The sequence below is a fragment of the Hibiscus syriacus genome, unplaced genomic scaffold (assembly GCF_006381635.1).
Source record: "Hibiscus syriacus cultivar Baekdansim isolate YM2019G1 unplaced genomic scaffold, ASM638163v2 tig00111402_pilon, whole genome shotgun sequence".
NCBI classification, from domain to species: Eukaryota; Viridiplantae; Streptophyta; class Magnoliopsida; order Malvales; family Malvaceae; genus Hibiscus; species Hibiscus syriacus.
Window position 1 is genome coordinate 4,610,895 of NW_024063082.1, and position 23,950 is coordinate 4,634,844.

The following is a 23,950-nucleotide window of genomic DNA, read 5'->3' on the forward strand; positions in this document are numbered from 1 at the left end:
ATCTTTGTTGGGTCCTGCAACCAACATGTCATCCACATACAACAACAATATAACAAAATCGTTATCACCAGACCTCTTGAAATAAGCACAAGGGTCTGCATTAAGTCTGTTGTATCCAAGGCACATAATGAAGGAATCAAATCTCTTATACCAACACCTCGGCGCCTGCTTTAGACCGTATAGAGATTTGTTCAACCTGCAAACCAAGTTCTTCTTTTCTTTTTCTTCAAAACCTTCAGGCTGGAGCATATAAATTTCTTCTTCAAGATTTCCATGAAGAAAAGCTATTTTAACATCTAGCTGCTCTAGATATAAGTTCAATGTAGCACACATTGCCAAAACTACTCGAACTGTTGTTAGTCGAACCACAGGAGAAAAAATTTCATTGAAATCAATACCTTCTTTCTGAGCATATCCTTTGACCACCAGTCTTGCACGATACCTCTCCACTTGATCGTCACCATTTCGCTTGATTTTGAAAACCCATTTGTTACCAATTGGCTTCATTCCTTGTGGTAGTGGCATAAGGTCCCATGTATTATTTTTATGAAGGGCTTCGATTTCTTCTTGCATCGCCATCATCCACAGTGAAGCATCTGAGCTATTTATTGCCTCCTGGTATGTTGATGGCTCACCGTCCTCTGTTAAAAGGCAGTATGCAATATTACCTTCTATAACATAATCTGAGTGCCAATTGGGATGTCTTCTCACATGATCTGATTGACGAGTTGTTGGAGCTTCAGAACTCTCTAGTTCTTATTCATCATGTGCTGGTTCTGCTTCAGAAAAATCTCCTTCTTCAAACTTTTTTTCCACATGTATCTGAGTAGTCTTTGACTTTTCAGCGTTATCATCGTCTTCTTTTCTTTGTAGCTTATCTTCTACAAAGATAACATCCCTACTAATGATCACTTTGCGGGCAGTGGGATCCCACAAGCGATACCCCTTTACTCCATCAGCATACCCCAAGAATTTGTATTTCCTGGATTTTGGATCCAGCTTTGAAATTTCTTAGGCGTTGTACATCACGTACACAATACTTCCAAATACATGGAGGTTTGAATAATCAACTGGTTTACCAGTCCACATCTCCATTGGTGTCTTCAGCTCTATTGCAGTTGATGGAGCTCGATTCACCAAATAACAGGCGGTATTGACTGCTTCTGCCCAGAATGATTTTTCTAGGCCTGCGTCCCTCAACATTGCTCTTGTTCTTTCTAACAAGGTTCTGTTCATCCGCTCTGCCACTCCATTTTGTTGAGGAGTGTTCGCCACTGTGAACTGTCTTTTGATGCCTTCTTTCTTGCAAAAGTCATCAAATTCTTCGCTTGTGTATTCTCCTCCATTATCTATTCTGAAACACTTGATCTTATTTCCAGAATCAAGTTCCACCCGCGCTTTGAAGTTTTTGAAAGTTAAAAACACGTCTGACTTCTTCTTAATAGGGTGCACCCAACATCTCCTGGAGTAGTCATCAATAAATGAGACAAAGTATTTTGCTCCACCTAGGGACGTTACTGGTGCTTGCCATAAATCAGAGTGAACCAATTCTAGAACACTTTTGCCTCTAGAATTTGATGTGTTGAATTTCAACCGGTGCTGCTTACTTGTTATGCAATGCTCACACAAAGGAAGTGATACTTTTGTTAAGCCTGGAAGTAGCTTTTGCTCTACAAGGACTTTCATTCCTTGTTCTGACATGTGTCCAAGTTTCTGATGCCATAGCATTGCCGAATCTGAACTACATGAGGCAACAGAGGCTTTTACTTCTACCAAAGTCTCTCCCTTCAGCATGTACAAGTTTGCAGCTATTTTTTCGCCTTTCAGTACCACAAGCGCTCCACGGAACACTTTCATGATTTCTTTCCGTGTTTCAATCTTGCTTGCATTATTATCCAACAATCCGTAGGATAATAAATTTTTCTTCAAGCCTTTCACGTGCCGCACATCTCGAACAACTTTAATTGTTCCGTCATACATCTTCAATTTGATGGTTCCCACGCCAACGATCTCTAAGGCATGATAATTGCAACTATACACATATCCTCCTGAGACAGGTTCATAATGATGGAACCATTCTCTTCTTGAGGTCATGTGATATGTTGCTCCCGAATCAATGAGCCATATATCTGCAAATCGTTTTCTTCCTTCCACGGTGGTTGACGCTTCACAGTATAGAGCATCTCCATTATCTGAAGTGTTTGCGGTATTGCCTTGTGGATTGGAGTTTTTATTTAGACTCCAACAATCCTTCTTCAAGTGACCCTTCTTTCCACAGTTGTAGCACTTTAAATTCTTCTTGCTCCTCGACTTCGATCTACCATGTTTATGACTGTTGCTTTGGCCACGTTCTGTTGATCTCCCTCTCATCGTTGTCAACGCTTCTGCTTGTTGGAGATTTACTTGTCTGTCTTCCTTGTTCTTGCACCGATTTTCTTCTTGTAGAACAGCAGCTGCAACGTCATCGAATACTAGACTGGTGACATTACTGTTTGTCAAGTTGATGATGAGTTGATCATATTAATCCGATAGACTTTAAAGTAGAAGTTCAGCACGTTCTTGTTCTCCTATTTTACAGCTTAAGGATGTAAGCTGAGAAAATAAAGTGTTCAGTGTATTTAAGTGCTCCGTCACTGAAGTAGATTATGGCATACGGAGAGTATACAATTTTCTCTTAAGGAAAATTTTATTGTGCAACGATGTGGCCTCGTACAGTTTGGTGAGATGATCTCATATCTCCTTAGCTGTCTTATTCTCCTCGATACTTGACAATACTTCATCTGCTAATGCTAGATGAAAGTTTGACATAGCATTTCCGTCCATTTCGATCCATTTGTTGTCGTCTGTGAAATCTACTGGCCTTTCGCTGATAGCTGCTAGACAACCGTCTTTTCTCAGGATGGCCTTCATCTTCAATTTCCATAATGAGAAATTTCTCCCATTGAATTTTTCAATATCAAATTTCATTGCCATAGCTTCTTTTACGGATAGCTCCCACTATTTCACTATCGTGAATAGTTCTCTGGAACCTTCAAAGAATGGGTAATACCTTCTTACTTTCTTATGTTGGAGGATCCACCTTTTGGTGGCAACCACAAAGACAATAAGCAGATATTACACACTCTAATCTAGCTCGGATACCAATTGTTGCAGAAGACGGCTATTGGATAGTGCAAAATCGCAACTAATAATTTGAGAAAATAAAAATGAAGATAAAAGAGACACAAAATTTACGTGGAAAACCCCTAAAAATTTAGGGTAAAAACCACGGGCAACGGTAGAAGAATTTCACTATGAGAAAATAGGAATTACAACCTCTCTCGATCTACCAAGGAGAAAACAATGATAATTCTCTCTAGATAATAAGGAGAAAACAACTCTCAAGAAACTCTCTAAAATTTCTCTAGTATTGGAAGAAAACTAGAATGCTTTGGGATGATTTTGAAGCTAAATGAGCTAGGGTATTTATAGTTGAAGCTTTAAGGACTAATTTGTAAATATCCTAAATTACAATGACTAAATTATGCTTATACCATTTAGCAATTTCAACAATTGTGTACTCCTTTTGACCATTGCACCGAATTGTGCATTAATGCACCGTTTTCGGTGTTGACTTTTAACATGCAATTCCGGGTTATTTCTGTAAGTTGGGTTCTGATGTAGTTTAGGGACGTTATTATGAAAAATAGTTTGTATCGAATAATAAGGCCCTAATTACATTTCAAAAACAAAACTAATTAGACATGAGCAAAGCCATCTATGCAATAGGGATATTGATTGACACTCACTTGTCCATACATAATATGAAAACAAAAAATTAAAAACATATCTGATATATTGCATTCACTTTATAATAAATCTTAGGGTAAATTATATCGGTGACTACCCAACTATAGTTCCTTTTCACTTTGACCACCATTTTTGAATTCTCGTCAATCAGGTCACTCAACTATTTAAATGCTTTTAATCAGGCCACTGACCGTTAACAGTTAACGGAAGTGCTGATGTGACAGTTAATAAAATTGGTATAATTATACATTTGATCATTGTTACTTATATATTCTATCAATTTGGTCCTAATTTTAATAAATTAAAATAAATTTAGTCTTCAAATAAGATCACACCACGTGTTAATAGTGTTAAATATCATGACACGTGTCACCACCCGATTAAAGGATTTAATATATTTAGTTTCCACCAATCAGAAGGTGAGTCGGGTGGAATGAAAATTTAAGGTGCTGAAGAAGGGGCCATAGAATTTGAGCCAGCGTCTCTTGGGAGACAAATGAAAGCATGAATCACTTGGACAAGCACATTTTATGGTTTATAATAGAGTACATATGGTATATATCTTATTTCTTAGTATAATTTTAAATTTTTAATATTAAATATATCTTAACTTAAAATCACATTTTAACATTAAAAAATATATTTTATTTTTATCTTAACTTGTTACATATATTATATTCTTAACTTAAATGATTAAATATATTATATTCTTACCTTAAATTATTAAATATTATTTATTCTTATCTTGAAAATATATATTTTATTTTAACTTTAAAAAATATATTATTATATTTTATTCTTATTTTAATTTATAAATATATTTTAATTTTATCTTAACTATAAAAAAATATATATATATATTTATCTTAATTATAAAATATTATAAGAATAAAATTTAAATATTAAGTTAGGGTAAAAAAATTTTAAGTTTAGAAAAGACTAATATATATATTTTTACTTTAGTTAAGATAAAAATAAAATATATATTCAATTTTATTAAGAGGTGAATTTAAGTTAAAATATATAATATTTTTAATTTAAAATTACACTAAGATACAAGTTATATACCACATGTAGTCCATTTCAAGGTAAATAATTAGCCTTGCCCTAGTGATTGATACTCTCCTTTGTCACCCACACAACTCAAGTTTGAATCTCATGGCCTTTTCTTCATTGCCTTTAATTTTCATTCCACATGAGGGTAACATGTGTCACCCTCTGATTAATGAAAACTAAATATATTAAATTAAAATAATTTAAATCCTCCAATCAGGTGACGAAACATGTCATGATATTTGGCATTACTGACCGTGGCATGATCTAATTCGAAGATTAAATTTATTTTAATTTATTAAAATTAAGACCAAATTGATAGAATATGTAAGTAATAGTGACGAAATGTGTAATTATACTAATTTTATTAACTGCCACATCAACACTTCAGTTAATTGTTAACGACCAGTGACCTAATTGAATGCATTTAAATAGTTGGGTGGCTTGATTGACAAGAATTAAAAAATGGTGATCAAAATGAAAAGAGGCTATAGTTGAGTGGTCACTGGAATCAAATTGGTTAAATTATAAATTTCAATTAAATTTATATAAGATTGCTCGAAACATAAATACTATTGAATAATCATGTGAATAAATATGTTTTTAATTAAAAATATGAATTTCAAAGCAAACCAGAACCTCTTTTGCTCCAGAAAGTTTAATCCATAAGGGTTTTCTTTATAATTATTTTATTCAATTTCCCTTACGGTTAAATTAATTTTTAAATGATTAGAAATAACATATTTCTGACTAAATAAAAAAAAAAGTTGATACCTAACATGCTTACTCCTTAATATCCACTAACTAAGGTTAATGAGTTAATCACAAAAGTGATCCTTATATTTCTTTCTTATTTTTACATAGGCACCAAAACTTTCAATGTTTACACTTTAACCTTAAAACTTTTAATCTTTACAATTTAATCCTCAATCAAAATTCAAATCAAATGAAAAAGAATTGAGCCCGGTTGTCACTTGCCTTACAATTCTACAAGATCTTTCATTCTGTAGAGAACCTTCATGTCGTCTAAAATTAACTAGGATTCGTAATTATATGAATATCATAGAGAAAATTAGACAATTTAAACAATATGGATATTGTAAAAACTCAAGTCACAGTATGGAAAAAATCATTTCTTTTAATATCTTGCAACCCTAAGCCATACTGATGGAGTATTGAAAGTAACCAAAACACTTGCAATCCTTGGTGCATTTCTTGCCACATTCCTCTTGTGTAAGTAGTCATAAAAAATCAACTTCTTTTGAGCTTGAAATAGTAAAAATCCTTCGTTACAACTCAACAACTTTTTGATCTCACAATGTTTACTCAACGCCATCAATCTATTAGGCAATTGGCAAGCCATGCATTGGGTGTTCTCACAAAACCCTAAATTCTCACATTGTTAAGGCAATTGACATTAACTGCCCTAAAATGAATCACTAGAGAAAAGAGTGAAAGTTACATCCAATTGATTATTGCATAGTGTCATAATAAGTGCAAGTCTTAAGATTTCCATTTGATTCGAGTGGAAGAAATGATAAAGTATTGTTGTAATTCACTCTTTTTATCGTAAGAGCTACTCCGGTCGACGGATTAGCTACATGATACTCTACCCCATAGGCATTAGGGTAAGTATATTTGGGGGTGGAATTGAAGTTTACATATTCTAAAGGTCCATTTCTTACATTCACCCAAAACTCATGATCGAAATAAAGAATTGGCTTAGGGGCATGTGTGCCCTTATAGTACAAAGTCGCTGCTTTGGATTCCATGACCAAGCTATAAGGCCCGTTTAAGTTATTTATAGCAGAGTCTCGGATAACAAGCTTGGTTGCACCACCAAGCCTAAGGGACTGACATATTAAGAGGGTATAATTAATAGAAAAAGATGGGCTAATACTTTTTTAATATAATCAATAATACTTTATTTTTCAATTGATCAATTCAAATTAAATAGTATAAAGATTTATTCCAATTAAATAGATTATTGGTAGATTATCTCCAAGACTACTAAATTCGATTTAGGACTAAATTGATTAAATATGTAAATAATAGAGACTAAATGTATTATTATATAAATTTATTTAAATATCACATCAACAAATATATTAATAATTAGCGGAAGGTGATATGATTGAAATCAAATTAAAAGTTTAATGACTAAATTGATAATATATTATATTTAATAGCTAAAATATAATCAAATAAATAATTTAGTGATTTCTAGGGTAATCTACCAGTAGGTTAATATATTATCCATTCTAGATTTTACTCTTGTCGTATGCCGAAAGTTTATACTCTCTCGCAACTTGCACTCGGATTGACCGAGAGTCCGTAGGGCAATCACATGTTCCATAAATTTTTTTAAATTTTTATATATTTGAAATAAATTTTTATATTTTTATCGATAATTTAATTATATATTTTTAAAATTTTATAAATACAATCATTTTAAAATTTTATAAATTTATCTCTTAACATAAAATCATATTGCAACTGCATCTTGTTCATACATCAAAGTTTTCAAAATGCTAGTTAGAATTTTATTTTTTATTTAATATTTGGAAAATAATAAAGACACGCGATGAGTTTTAGGGGGAGATCAATTTAATATGATTATATTTTTAATTCTTTAAATTAAATATAATATTTTAGTTAATAAAATAATTATAAATGATAATACGTTAAAGAAGATGTATTTTAAAAATATTAAATGAGAATCAATAATAAAAAATAAGTAAAATATTTAAAAGGTTATTTTAATACTTGAATGATTAAAATAAAATAAAATTTTAAAGTTACATGTTAATCACGTAGTTTAGCATTTTTGAGGTAAATCACGTGACTTGATCTTTAATATTCATATCGTAGAACTTCAACTTGACTAATTTTCCATATATATATATATATATATATATATATAATATTATATAAGAAAAGATAAACTTTCTTTAATATTTTAAACGAGACAACTTACAAGTAATGTTACTAAAATTCAAGTCTTCAAAAATGTTGGTCACAATTAAACTATTAAACTTGTTCGTGCCCCCGAACGATCGAAGGTTTTATTCAAATTATTATTATACACTATTTTGATTGGTGTTACGGATGAATATCGTATTTTAAAAATAATAATTAATATTATTGAAATAAGTTTTATTATCTATATTTATTGTTATTAATAAATTAAACAACTAATGATCACTTCTTAAAATTGAACACGAAATTAATATATTTATATATAAATCATTTTTTACTCTACGTGCAATCATTTGTTAAATTAATTTTTATAAATATATTTTTACATAAAAATGTATTTATTCACTTTTATTGTGGATATAATATAATATTATATTACCATATATAATATCTTTTTTATGATTTATTTTTAATGTTCATAACTTCTTTTTCCAATAATATTATTCAACCGATGAGTATAGTTTAATTGATATTATCGCAGCTAAATTATGTAGGAAAAAGTGAGATTAAATATACCTAAAAATTTAATATCCATCAATTTATAACTGGAAAAAAGTTAAAAAATAATATAAATATTATATCAAATTTAAACAATCCAAATAATATTACAAACAGTTTTTTATAGAAAAGTTTATAATTACATTTCCCCTTTTTTTTCTTTTTTTTTTGAATAATCTAGAATGATTACAAGAAGGTATATTTCTAGAATTTCTTTAACATATTGATAGCATACACACATCATTCAGACATAACTATTTGAACATAATACCTTTTTTTTTTGCTCGGCAGAAGAAATTTTTTATTAAATAAATCCTGAGTCAAGAGTCTCGTTAAAAACCTCCCTAAACTTAAGTGGAGGAAAAGAGTACTCTTGACTAGGAGCAAAATTACAACTCCAAACGATACAAACGAAACAAAACACAATACAGACGAAGATGCCCATTCAATATCTGAAGCCCCTTACCAAAGGCAAGGCTGGGAGCAATGCAACGTTACAACAACCAACAAACTTAGTGCAACAACAACACCTTCAACCGACACTTTAAAGACTTAACACAAACATCATATCTAGAAACCAGTACAGACAAAACCGGGCTGAAACAAGCAAAACTAACATCATCTAAAAGAAGAACAGAGAACGACTGCATGCTTCAACAATTACGCTTCAGACCATACCTAGAAATAGATTGGTTAACGACCTAACCGACAAAGAGAAAGCCAAAAAAACAAGTAGAGCAGCTAACGAAAACTCCAGCACTGTAGAGGTTGTCCAGACCAACAACAACCAAACTTCCAACAGAATAACCCAAAAACAATCGGTTCTGCGCACCCCATCGAGCGCAAAACAATGCGCCATTCTATTACTATTACAAGGCATGAACCAACCATTGCACTACTTGATCATCCAAACAACTTACAAATTTCATAAAGAATAATTGGAAATACTCTTCGGGAAACACCTCTTTGACCAACAAGACCAAGCAAAACAAAAAGGGTAAACAACTCCCTCACACGAGCCAAGATACAAGTAGCAAAAGACAATATGGAATGGCTATGACAACCAACACAATCAAACTCTAAACTCCTACAAAAACAAACAACAAAAAAAACTTTGTTCCCTTCTCAAAACGCCTAACAAACCTATAGAGAATAATCAAACAGAACATTACTAACTGCCGCCAGAACCTAACATGAATCAGTGTAACTTTAATTCATTACTAACAAAGCTACTTCCTTCACCACTTCCTGCTTCTCACCGGAAAAATGGATACCAAGGCTTTTACCCAACTCCAAAGTTTTCTCACCTTCTTTAAATGCAGCCAACCATCTACATTTTAAATCTGAATCAGATAATGACCTTCCTGATAACTCTGATGAGTCCAAATCATCTATCTTCAATTTGAGCTTCTTAAGCGCTTGATCCCTTTTTCTTCTATTTGGAACAGATAAAACTTGATTTTGTATTTTCAGAAGACATCCATACTTTTTCAATTTTTTGTTTTTTCTCAAGTGCTCAATTTTTGGAAATGAATTGACCAAATCATCAGTCATAAAATATCCCCGACCCTTAAAGTCCTTAAGAGTCCTCCGCAATTGATTGTAGTCTACATTAGTTGCTGGAGAATCAAAATCGCTACCCATATGGAAACCAGCATCCCCATTATTCAAAGCACTACTCTCGACATTCTTGCCAGTATCTCGATTGATATCAACGTGCTCCTCAAGTGAAGCAATAACCTTCCCTGCTGAACCTTCAACTCCAAAAAGCCCATCATTCCGAGAAGGATCATGAACTGCCAAAATATTACCTCCACCACTCAATTCTGATTCATTCAGATGGCGTGAATTCTCGTGTAATTGAGTGTCATCATTTCTAATGAATTCGTTCCCAAAGCAACACGCAGTTAATTCAGCAACCCTCACCTCTTCAATTCTCTCAAACTTAGTCGAAGACGCACCAGAGTTATCCTCTTCCGTTGAACTCATATAAAAAGCCTCTTATGATCATTCGAACCTCCCTTCAATTTTTGTTTGATACCCCATTGAGTCTAGTTCCAATATCATCCGAAATGCCGATCTCCAAAACTCGAACCAAGTGAATAATGTTTCCAATTTCTATCGCCACTATTTCATCGATCCTCTTATCTAGGTTTGTAGTAATCAAAATTGTTACGTTCTCACAATCTATGGACTGGTCTGCATTCTCACCTAAAGATTCAAAATTTTCCCATAACTCCGCCACCCTTTTAAGTGTAATATGATTCCAACAATGCAATGGAACACCCGAGACCTTAATCCAGGTCGCCCTCTCTGAATAAACCAACGATTCTGACCATAGCTCAACCTTCGAGAAGATTTCTTTGAGATATGACTAGTTCAAGTCTTCTAACATCAAGAACAATTCATCATCTTCAAAGCTTAATAGAAATAATTTACCTCTAATATGTTAGACTTTGATGCTCTCCAATCCCCATTTCTGCAAGCGAAAACTAATCTCCCTCACGCTGTAAACCGTTGACATCCTGTCCACCAAGCATTTTTTCAATTTCAACAAGACCTCCTTCTCTACAAAGCCTTTAATACGCTTTATTGAACTCACCTCATTTCTGATCAATCTTCCCACTTCTTTATTTTTAGCCTGAAAATTTCCAAATTGATCCTTCTCTTGATTCAAATTCCTTAGAGAGGCCTCCTTAGATGTTTCTACTTGAAAGCAACCTCCCCATGGCCTTATCACCCTATCAGCGTCTCTACTACCTCCCATTCTTGATGATTCTCTAGACTTTTCAAACTGAACCGACAATTTACAATCATTGAGAACAAAACCATTCAGCTTCTCCATACAACGTTCTGCCTCTACCTTGCTACCAAACCTAACAAAACCAAAACGCTTACCTTTTCTGCTTAACTTATTTGCAATGAACTCACCAACGACATTCCCATACCTAGCAAATAAAAACCATAGACCCTTCCAATGAAATGCCTTAGGGATATTTTCCATAAACAAAGAAACTACCTGAGTTGCTGTTGAATCGATCATCTTCTTAGTTATATGGAAAAAATCACACACACATAAAAACAAACCGGTGAAGTGCAACTGAAAACAACCTTATAAACTCAAAACTATACTCTAATCAAACATCAAACACATCATGCGTCGGAGAAAAAGCAGAGCTAAGCGGGGAGTCGCCCCATTGAGCGTCTGAGTTGCCTTTAAGTCGCTTGATAAGTTCTATAATTCTAATTTTCAAATTTCAACTATATTTATTTGTGAAACTGTTTACCGGATTTGCCCTTTACTTTTGATGCCACGTTAAACATTGTTTTACCCTTTACTTTTGATTAAATAAGATACAATATTTTATTCACTCTCAATGCCCGAATATATAGCATGAGTAAGTCAGTTACACCTTAGATACACTACATTACAATAGTTTGTTACAACAGTAATCACCTAACAGCTTCATATAACAACATAGCTTACTAACTACTATTGCTTTTTGGATCAATCATCTTTCTTTCTTTTTCTCATGTTGAACCTATCGGTAAAGAAAAAACACACAATCACATTTTTTTTACTTGATCTTATTGGCTAAGAACAGAGACAAACATAATCTTATTGGATCCAAGAAAATGGTAAAATTAAAAACATGGGGACTTAAAACATAGCTAATCACTTCTTTGGGGCCTTGGTGTAAGCCACATGGGTTGCATTTGCAACTCTAGTAAGGGTTTTAAGATCATAAGCCAACCAACACCTTGAACTTTGCTGCTTGTAAAAGTAACCCAAACACTTGCAATCCTTGCTACATTTCTTCCCACATTCTTCTTCTTTGATGGCATTTCCTCTGGTGTAACGAGTCAGGAAATGATCAACCCCTTCAAGCTTGTAATAATAAAAATCCTTCTCGTTGCAGCTCGTTAACTTCTTGACATTGCAATCTTTATTCCAACCAATCAACCCGTTCGGCGTCGGGCAAGCCACGCATTGGCTGTCCTCACAAAGCCCAAATTTCCCACATTGTTCGGGTAGTTGGCATTCATCGTCCCAAGATGGATTCTATTGAAAAGAGTAAAGGTTACATCCCATGCACTGTCGAATACAGGTTCATAAAGGTGTATACCCTAAGGTTTCCATCCATTTCGAGTCAAAGAAACGGATACGTGCTGTTGCAATTCGCTCTTCAGATTCTAGAGTCCCTCCATAGTTTAGCCCATAGGCAGTACCATCGTCGTTTTCAGGGGTGGAATCGAACTTAACATATTCTAAAGGACCCTTTCTAACGTTCATAAAATATTCATGATTAAAAATAAAGAATTGGCTTAGGGGTATTCGGGGACAAAACCAAAGATTTAGATTCCATGACCAGGCTATAAGCACCATCCGAGTTATTGAGAGCAGAGGCTAGACTGACAAGCTCGGTTGCACCACCAAGCCGAAGGGACTGGCCTGCCAAGAGGGTATCGGTAGAGTAATCAAAACTTTGCCAAATAAAATTACCTTTGGCATCATGAAGCACCATGTTCCCATTAGGCAGAATTTTGAACCCCGTCACACCTTTGTTGGCGGTGTTGGTTTGCCAAGCGATCCGGCCATCGACGTCGGCCAAGACAAGGTTACTGTCACTTCCGAACGTCAACGTGGCGTTTTCTTTAACCGGGTTCCCTCGGCTCGCTTCCCAAACCCGCGGTACAAGGATTCGGATTTCAAAAGCCCCATAACCAATGCTAGGGTATATGCATTAGGGGTGGTGTTGTAGAAGCAAAGCTGGAATGGGGCTTCGAAAAGAGGTAAAGCTCGATAGTTCCCATTGTACTCCGTGATATAGAGTCCCATTTCTCCTTCATTGACGTATTGAAATGTCTCTGAAGCTGGAACCTTAGCTTTAGCAATGGAAAAGATTGTAAACAAGAAGAGATATATGAGTGGCATCATTGTGAAGGAAAATTGAAAAGCTTTGAGTTGCTTAGGGATGTGAATGGAAGCAAAGCGGTTTATAAAGATCCGTTATAATTTAAAAATGAAAAAGAGGGTTAATATTATCTTCATAATATAATTTCCCATATGCCAGACTACACATTTTTTTAAACATTTCTCTCGAAATTTGCACGTGCAACATGTACACTACTGCAATTACGTACGTATATATCCACTTTCTTTATAGTATATGCAACTTGTATATACTTTTAATTCATGTCGGTATACCATTATCTATCTAGATACAAATTATAATAAGGTAGGAATATTATCTGTCCATATTGTTCATCGAATTTAATGTATAAAAATGTAATAGACATAATTTGTTCGGAAAATATATAAAAATAAATATATACATGAGTGATGATCATAATTTGAGTTAATTTATTTTAAATACATTAATAAATATAACATTATTTAAATAATATTAATAAAATAAAATTCAATTAATCAATTGCATCATATAGGATAAAAATATATTATGTTAACTTCAAAATCACACTTGATTAGATCCGTTTTTATCCTATGTGGCACAACAGTAAAAAAAGAAAATACATGTATGTAATACACCTTTCACGTAATTTACCATTTCCGGTTTTAAGTTTATTTTATTAGTTTAGGGTTTTATGATTAGGTTTTTAGGAGTTTTAAGGTTATGGTTTTTATGGGTTTTAGTTGTTGACGTATTTAAATGGTTTAGGAGTTTAAGTTTTTTTAGGGCTTATGAATTTTTAGGTTTTAGGTTATATGAACTATAATTTTTATATCAAATAATAATGGTAAGAGTTTAGAGCTTTGTTATGACAAATATTTTAAGTTTTTATATATAATAGAATCTTTGCATATGAAGATTTTCTAAAAAGGAAATTTATTAAAAAATTATTACAATAAAAGAAAAGTATAAATGAGAAGGAAACATCAAGGTATTGGATTGCTTATGATCTCAAAACCCTAACAAAAGTGGGAAATTCAAGCCATGTGGCTTACATTAAGGCTCCAAAATAATGATAAATTAGGGTTTAGAGTTGTAAACGAGTTAAATTGAGTTGGATTCGGTTCGAAAAGTCTAAAGTTGAATTTGATTCGATTTGATAGCCCATGAGCTTAAAATTATCGAGATCCATTTCTCTACTAAAAAAAGTCTATCTTTATGGTGCTTGACTGGTTTTCTGCGGATGTTCCTGAAGTTAGTGTTCGTGTACTCATAAAGAAACATATACCGATCACAAATCTGTTTACCTGCCTGTTGTTCAATGAAGTTGATCGTTTACATCCCGGGACCAGTTAAGCTTTGATATAGTAAGGGATAAAATAATTAATGGCAAAAGTTGATCGGCACATCGATATGTTTCTGGATTTTAAAAGACGCAATTTTTTCATACAGGTACATATTTGTATTCGAGTATTAACTTCATGAGATTATGGATATCGAGTATTATTTTTCAAATTCCTCTAATCACGCTAAATCTAGGACTGAAGAAGAACACATGTTTCAATATGTTGCAATGTGAAAAATCATTTATGATAGTGCATCATATTCTTGACTAAGGAATTATGTTTTTTCAGTATTTTTTTTTGGTTAAGAGGGATTTCTTCTGCTTTTATCGGATATAACCTGCAGCAGGTGCATGTAGGTTTGATAGGGCTGATTTGACCGATAATGGCGGTGGTCTAGCTGTTGTGGCACCGGATAATAGACTATGTTCAAGCCTGATTTAACCAAAAACACCATTACCATTAGCGAGGTGTGCAATGGCTGCACCAACTCATTCGGCAAGCGAAGGCCAGTGTTTTAAGGGGAATAATGCTTTTGGTTGGGCCAAGGGCTGAGTGGTATGTTTGCAGTTATCTAGAAAGACATAAATACAATTTTAAGATGAATATTATTAATAAAATAAATAATTAATATAAAAAAATTTAGTTTTGTATGAAATTCACTTATATATGCATTGTTTATCATTAGTGAATAAATGAATCTTTATCATCTATTATTAATAACACAAGCGAGAGTTAAAATGGATAGTCAAAAGATGATAACATTACTAAACAGTACTAAATCAGGGGTCCAAACGGGCCACGTTAGTCTTCTATTAATAAAATAGCTGTTAATCGATTTATTATAAAAACGATTGTTTTATTATTATTAAAACTTTAGTGTTAAAAATTAAAATTTATTCATACTTTAGTGTTAAAAATTAAAATTTATTCATACTTTAGTGACCATTTAGTTAATTTATCCTAAAATAAAGTGAAGACTTGGTTCAGAAGAAAAGCATAACTTTGGAGCTCCATTTTTCTCAGTTTTCTCTTTGGCAATTCAACCCTTTTCTTTCCTTTACCAAAAAAGCAAAACTCACAGTCACTTCTCACTCTCAAATCCCTGAAAAGCGAAGGTAAATTCCCAAAAAATGTCTTTCTCGACTCGACAGAGGCGAGTGACGGTGTCGGATCTTCCGTCATCGTCGTCGGAAGCACAGCCGTCGAAGCCAGAATCATACACGAAGGAGGACAAGCCGGGGCGATCATCATCAGACGCCGTGGGAGAAGACCGCGGATTGGGGTGGTTCACGGTTTTGTTTGCTTTGGGAATGTTACGGTATATGAGCGCCACATCGAATATAATACACGACTGCGATGAAGTTTTCAATTACTGGGAGCCTCTTCATTATCTTCTCTATAAATCGGGCTTCCAAACATGGGAGTATAGGTAAACGCCTCTTCATACGAACTCACTATCATTTCACACGTACTTGTCCATAAAATTATATTTGGTTGTACTTAGAAAACAATGTAAGCGGATCTAAAAATGAAATTCTGGATTAAAAAGGGGAAAATAACGTTTTGAAGTATAAAAAAATTGAACTTTTTGTGAGTTAATTTTGGTTATTTATTTGAGCATTTGTTCTTTTTTCAACTAAAATATGACTTTAGAGGTGAAAAACATATTTTTATAAAGTAAGTAGTAAAAGTAACAATTAAAGGGAGCCGTGAGTTTTTGTTTTGATTTTAGAGGTATTTAAAGCTTTATTTAGTGAGTGAGAACTGGAAAGTTAGAAATTGGAATGGAATTCTTTTGGAGATATTATGATGTTATTATCTGTAAGCTTAATTGAAGTTAGAAATGAATTCAGCTATTGCTAGGTGATGCATAAATTTCATGCTTATGGTCTATAGATCAATGCATGTTTTTTGAGTGTGTTAGATCATAGATGGTGCTTAGTTGGTATTGTTTGTGTGCTGATGTGCATGTATTTTGAAATGGTTTTTAATTGAAGTTTTCGGGTAGTATCTAATGTATGACGGGTTGGAAATAGGGTTGTAACTTGCAAGTGAACCGAAGAGGTTTATTTCTTCTTGCAAAGTAGTTACATATGGTTATCATGTTGTATTTGATTTATTTCCTCTATCTTTTGATGCATTATTGTATTTTCTGGTAGCAAGAATCTATTTAAGTTATAAAAACTTCTCTGGCTAAAAATCCTCGTCTTACATTCTTTCTGCTACTTGGAAAATAATTTGTCATGGTGAGCAGATTATTCTCATTTGTCAGCTACCGTTTTACCGAGGCAGTTATCTCATTTATATGTCCATTGCAGTTCTGGGTTTGCACTCCGGTCATATTTGTACATTATTTTTCATGAATTAGTTGCCCGACCTGCTTCCTGGCTGTTTGCCGAAGAAAAAGTAAGTTTTGAGCATAAAAAAAGTTAAGTTTCTGTTTTATTTATTTTTTTATTTTTTTGTTAATATGCCTTATATTTGTCTTTTTTTATCTTACAGGTGAGAGTTTTCTATGCGGTGAGACTCTTTCTTGGTCTTCTATCTGTTATTTCAGATGCTACTCTAGTGGTAGCAGTTTCCAGAAAATATGGAAAGCGTCTTGCTTCATATGCACTTGCAATGCTTTGCTTGGCCAGTGGTTGTTTCTTTGCCAGCACAAGTGAGTGGGTTTCCCCTTCTATCTTGTCAATTTCCAGAATACTGAATACTGATAGAAGATGTTGTTACCCACTCTCTGCTGCTTCTAAAAAAGTAATCATTAAAAACAGATTTAAGCTACATGAGAATGCCTAGCAAATTTTGTTTTCCTCTCAGATTGCTATTGTTTTATTATCGTGATTTTTTCCTCCAGGTTTCCTTCCTAGTTCATTCTCTATGTATGTCATGAGCCTCTCATCAGGGTTATTTCTACTTGAGAAACCTGCATGGGCTGTTGCTGTTGCAGCTGTGGGGGTAATCCTAGGTTGGCCATTTTCAATCTTGGCATTTCTTCCAGTCACTTTGTACTCTTTGGCTAAACAATCTAAACGAGTATTTCTTTCTGGTGCTGTCACCTCTATAGCTCTTCTTGTAAGTAAATTTAATCATTAAATCTAGTTATTAGCTGTAAACTTTTTGGATATATGATTTAATATCTTAACTTGGTGATTGATGTTAACATATTTGTAATTGGTTATTATTTAGTTTTTCCTTTTGTTCAATTGTGAATGCTCGAAATTCTTTCTTCAGGCACTCTCCGTACTCATCGATTACCGCTATTACCAGCGCTGGACATCGTCTGTTTTTAATCTCTTAGTGTATAATGTATTAGGAGGCGGTGAGAGCCATTTGTATGGGACTGAGGGGCCACTTTTTTATTTAAGGAATGGGTTTAACAACTTCAACTTCTGTTTCATCCTTGCCTTGCTTTTCCTGGGAATTCTGCCAATTGCAAGGAAAAAGTATGCCCCTGACCTGCTTATTATAATCTCTCCTCTTTATATATGGCTGGCTTTTATGTCTCTGCAGCCACACAAAGAAGAAAGGTATGATTAATCTTTTTCTTAAACGTCCATGCCTAATTTTGTTTAGATTTTTATTTTATTTTGCCTTACATAAAATAGATTAACGGATGAAGAATATTCTGATATATAATGTTTAGAAGTTTCAAGGAGGGTTTGGAATTGTTTTGGTCTAAAGCTTTAGGCTAACCTTGCATGACATTTTCTGCTAGGAAACAAAACAGAGCATACTTGTTATCGTCTCTTTACATGTCCTGAACAATCTTGAATACTGTAACAGTCCATTATATTTAATTGTCATGCAGATTCCTTTATCCCATATACCCGCTTGTTTGTGTTGCTGCTTCAGCTGTCATTGAGAGCTTTCCTGATATTTTCCGAGACAAATATAATCCCTACGATAATTCTATTATAGTCATGGTGGGTATTTTCTACAGCTCTTTAATTCTCCTTATGCACAACGCTAAGCTCTCATTCAAATATTCTCGGCATGTTTTTTGCAGATGGCCAAATTTCTTAGACCTGTAGCCCTCAGCCTCATATTATGTGCCTCACATGCTCGTACATTTTCATTGATCAATGGTTATGCTGCTCCGTTGGAGGTTTACAAGATCTTGGAGCACCATGATGATGCAGGAACTGGTAATGAATAATCTCTTATATGATGCACTAATGTTTTACCTTGTTTCTTTTTGTTATTACTGGATCTACATAGTAGAATTAATTTTCTTTTTGACAGCCATGTAGCATTGACATTTATTTTTATGGAAACTGTATCAAGAATGCATAACATAATTTTCCGTGTATGTAACATTTCTTGTTTCTAATGATTATAGCCTTCCTTTACAATTGCCTTGTAGTTCTAGTAAAAGTTTCGAAGATGTATTCTTTTGCTAGTTTTTCTTTATTGTTTATGCTTGGCATTTATGCTGAAGAATGTTTTTACCAACAAGAATGAATGCTTCATTGCAGGTTCTGTACTTTGTGTTGGAAGTGAGTGGCACCGTTACCCATCATCATTTTTTGTGCCTGCTTATGTTGGTGAAGTGAGATGGATTGATGACGGATTCCGTGGTCTTCTTCCCTTCCCTTTCAATGATACTCTGGGAGGGACTGCAGCAGCACCACCATACTTCAATGATAAAAACAAGGCATCGGATCAGCAATACGTAATTAGCCCTTTCTATGACCTATTTCATATTAGAATAACTTTGATCTTTATGCTTTGCTGTTATTTTATATTATTTCAGTTTCCATGTTGACCCACTGTAAATTGCAGCTCCAAGATGTTCAAGCTTGTACATTCCTGATTGAGCTGCAGCTGAACCGACCTTACCCTTACCGTGGAAATGACCTATCAACATGGGAGGTAAAACAGATTAACAGATATTTATATATTCCCCCCCCCCTTTTTTTCTAGCATATTGTTCTTGTATAATTTAATGAAATTGCACCTGTTTCAGCCTATTGCAGCACTACCATACTTGGACAGGGAGCTCTCACCTGCCAAATATCGGTCATTTTTCATCCCATACTTGTGGCAGGAGAAGAATGTCTTTGGCATGTACAAACTTCTGAAGAGAGTATCAAAACAAGAATGAAGAATGACATGTTAGTTGTTTCCTCTTTACTTCCTTGAGTTTTTTTCTTTCAGAAGTATCGTGCCCATTGACTGCTTAGAACTGTATCTTTTATGCTTTTTTCATGTTATTCCAAGTGGGAAAAAAAGAACAGGAAAATTCAAAACACTGACATACATTGATCCCAGAAATTAGACGATTTTGTAGCTGTATCTGTTGTTTCCTATAGGTTTTATGCCGTGCTTGTCAGTTTGTGCTGATTAAGTTCCCTTGTTTCTTGGTTTGCTCAGTTAATGGTTCATAGCACATTCATTTCCTTTTTTTTTTTGTGATCTAATTTTGGAAATCAGGAGATACTTTCTAGACTCACCATTATTTTCCTGGTTTGGATGTGGCAAGTGGTGTGATTCTTTATATCATGATTATTACGATGAAAAAACTCTTTATTTTTACTGTGACCTAAATCCGAGTAAGCAGCTTCATTATGCTTATTGTTTTCTTTGTTTGGTCACATCTTGCCAATCAAATAAGGAATAAGAAATTGAGTTTCGGTTAACATCACATTGTTACCATTTTACAAAGCTGCATTTGTTGCAATAAGGATATCTCGAAAATTGAAATCCATCCATTATTCTTGAATTGTGGCCTCTGCCGTATAAAAGGTTTGAATATTGGTAGAATTTAGGGTTTTTCATCAGCTATGTAACGGTTCAAACTGCTGTTGGATTTGAAGGAAATGGGTAAATTTGCCTGCAAATTCCTGTAATGGGTGCATGATTTGAGATGTAAGAAGCTATACTGGAAAGGGCAATGGTGGCAGTGTCGATCTTTCGATATAAGCTCCTAGATTTAGAAGTTTGGAATCTATGTTTTCGTTAACTCGTTCAATACGTTAAATTTTATGGATCTCGGTGGTTCCTTTTGCAACCAATCCTGCTAATATAAGTGAAGCTCCACCTCTCAAGTCCCTTGCAATAACACGCAATGAACTGCCAAAAGGAACATTCAAAACTTTGCTTCAAAAGGAACACCGTACCTTCCCTTGTCTTTCCTGAAAACTATCGCACAGCTCCTGCTAGCCTGAATTCTTGATCCGAGCTCCTGCAGTTCCCATCCAAAGGAGAAGAGAGCGAGACAGTGGTTATTGCTGATTTCATGGAAGAAGGAAGCAGGCATGCAATGGGCTAATATATGTCAGCAAATCAACAACGTTTAAGAGAACTATGAGTATCATGCAACATTGTCCCCTCTCCATGTTTCTTCTTCTTGGACGATAAAATTCAAAAGATAAATTAATGCTTGATTAATAACATTGTAGCTCGGTTTATACATACCACTCATACGGTTGTCAAACACGGAAATTAACTAAATTGACAAAGGAAAATATGTTACCAAAATTCAGTGTTCTAATTGGAATAATTAAAATTTTAGCGGTATGGACGATGAATTTACCCATATTTTTAAGTTTACATTTGACAGTTATACGTATCCATTTTATTAATGTAAAAATAAAATTAATTTAATTTAAAATATTAGTATTATCAAAATAAACTGTTAAGTAGTTTTAATTGCAAATATATATAAATTTTAGTGAGTACTTCGCTTTTCTTTTTCCTATTTGATTTTCCTTCCTTTTTTTTTTTTGAAAAATTCTGAATTTGTTTCGTGAAGTGGTTTTTTTTTTTCTCTTTTAAATGCTGCGTGCAGAGAAAATATTATTATTTTTTACTTTTTCCTGTTAAATAAAAGAGTTTAACGGGCATTTTCGGGTACAGATCCAGTAACAAGTGCTTCACCATCAGAGGATAATATGCGACACTTCAATGTGATGATCCTTGGCCCCACGGAGTCTCCACATGAAGGTAGTTGATATTTTCATCAAGTAGTTGCTAATAGTAATGCAATGTGTTGAAAATGAATCATGTACTGGTTGAGAGTAAGTCATAAAGAGCTTAAGATTGCCGAGTTCCAGTCTTCAAGATGATTTGGATTTGGTTGCTTAAATGCCTACTAGAATCCAAAGATGATAAGCTTCCCTTCATATAATCCACCATTCTTAGGCCTGTAAACGAATCGAACGCACACGAACGGATGTATGTTCATGTTCGTTCATTTAATAAATAAACGAACATGAACATAAACGAACAAATTTATTTTTGTTCATGTTAGTTCATTAAGGAATATAGTTTGTTCATGTTCGTTCATTTAAATGATAAACGAACATAAACGAACACAAACAAATGAACATAAACGAACATAATAAATGTACATAAACGAACACAATAAACGAACAACACTAACACAAAAAACAAACTTATTCAAACACAACAAATAAATGTAAAAAAAAAAAGTAAACAAAAAGAATAACAACTTAAAATTCATTAATATAACCTGCAACTTTAGAGTTAATTTATTCGAATACAATAAAAACATGCATAAATCATAAATAAACTATATGAACCTAATAAAATCTTAAAGTTAATTTGTTCAACAAAACAATCTTCTTGAAATCCAAACAACTTAAATAATCTTCGTAATATATTCAACTTGCCCTCTGTTCGAACATAAATGAGCGAACATATAATCGAACTTTCATGAACGTAAATGAACGAACGAGCCCTTTGTTCGTGTTCGTTCGTTTAATTAAACGAACGCAAAATCTTGTTCATGTTCGTTCATTTAATAAATAAACGAACCCCACGGTTCATGAACAGTTCGTTGAATGTTCAATTCATTTACAGGCCTAACCATTCTTATCTTCCCTGAACTTTTTGCAGTCAAGGAATGCACCCGTTTATATGCAAGTGGTGCATGAAGAATGGTCAAAATGATTCGCCCTCTTAAAATAACATCTTATGCAATGTAAGCTGATTGATGTTGAAATAATATGGAAATTTGGAAGAATTTATGTTTGAAAAGTGTTTGATATTTTCACAAAAGGGTTCCAGTTGCTACCTGCTTATCCGTTTTCCGGATGGAAGCAGTCTCTGAAGTTCGATGCATGCAGAGAGGAATAGTCAAGCAAAGAACTTTATGGTTTGTAAATTTGGTAATGGCAGTGGAACTTTATGGTGTGAAGTGTGAACCAAAAGAAAGAAGCAAAGAACTATTTGGGGGGAAAGCAGAATCAGCTTGATACTAAACCAGATCGAACCCGGGATCTTCTTGAAAACGGGAAGATCTAGGATAGGCAGCAAATGTTCAGAGTAGGCCTGTAAATGAACTGAACGTTTAGCGAACCGTTCATGAATCGTGCGGCGAGAAATTCGTTTATATGTATTTATTTATTAAATGAACGAACATGAACAAGATTTTGTGTTCGTTTAATTAAATGAATGAACATGAACATAGGTCTCGTTCGTTCATTTACGTTCGTGAACGTTCGGTTATGTTCGTTTATATTCGTTCGATTATGTTCATTCATTTATGTTTAACCCAATCTTCTTAAATCAATTTTGGTGACCAATTTGTAAGTATCTTAAAAATATTAATTAATATGATATTTTGATGATCAATTCCATAATTAACCCAATTTTATATGGAGATTAAATTCAATATGTTAACCCGTGAGGCACCTCGCACATATATTCATTTTCCCCTTTTTTTTCCTAAACCCTAATGTTCACTAGAGAGTGAAGACGATCGTTGAAAGCTTCAAAACAATTTATATTATAGTGCAATCTGAAATTTTACAAGTATGTTTTCATCTCTTTCTCTGTTTTATTTAGTTTAATAGTTGATATGTAAAGTTATTGCAGGCATCTTCACATCTAAAACTCAAGAAAACATCATACTTCTTTCTAGAAATAGATGAGAAGATAAAGGTAACAATCGGAAGTATATGAGTATCAGTAAAGAGAAAAATATATAGAATTTGTCAGAAAACAAAACAAACGTTTTTATGCAATTTTTGCAAAAGAGTGTAATAGCGAAAGTAATGGGTTTTCCAAGAAGAACCCATTAATAAGTAGAAAATACACTTTGACAATAAACTTTTGTTTTCATAGTTCTTGTGTGGCCTTTAGTTCTGGAGTAGACTTTAGGTACTTTGACAATGGTGGTTTAATATCAATTACGATATGTAGTATCGAAGGGATTTTAGATCTATGTTATTGTCTTGTAGTCCAATTTGTACCGTTCGAAATCTTCATGCTGTTAAATTTTCTACTCTGCCAACGGAAAGGACCATTATTAACAAACCTAACTGAAGTCTGACATTGATGTCACAAAACTTTTACCCGGGGAATTTATTAGAATAACGTAGTGGAAAATAATTGTTCATATGTAAT

At 33.6% G+C, this 23,950-nt stretch overlaps 1 protein-coding gene and 1 pseudogene across 1 annotated transcript; one reads left to right on the forward strand and one right to left on the reverse strand.

The window, feature by feature from the left end:
* Positions 1–11,930: 11,930 nt before the first annotated feature.
* LOC120161410 lies at positions 11,931–13,317 on the reverse strand (annotated as a pseudogene).
* A 2,288-nt stretch (positions 13,318–15,605) lies between these two features.
* On the forward strand, positions 15,606–19,973 carry LOC120161409 (dol-P-Man:Man(6)GlcNAc(2)-PP-Dol alpha-1,2-mannosyltransferase-like). The gene is made up of 10 exons (XM_039171672.1): positions 15,606–16,007; positions 16,897–16,984; positions 17,081–17,240; positions 17,433–17,650; positions 17,810–18,105; positions 18,387–18,501; positions 18,585–18,723; positions 19,054–19,250; positions 19,361–19,450; positions 19,545–19,973. Exons 1-10 carry the CDS (start codon positions 15,709–15,711, stop codon positions 19,680–19,682), a joined length of 1,740 nt encoding a protein of 579 aa, XP_039027603.1. The 5' UTR covers positions 15,606–15,708; the 3' UTR covers positions 19,683–19,973.
* The last annotated feature ends 3,977 nt before the right edge of the window (positions 19,974–23,950 follow it).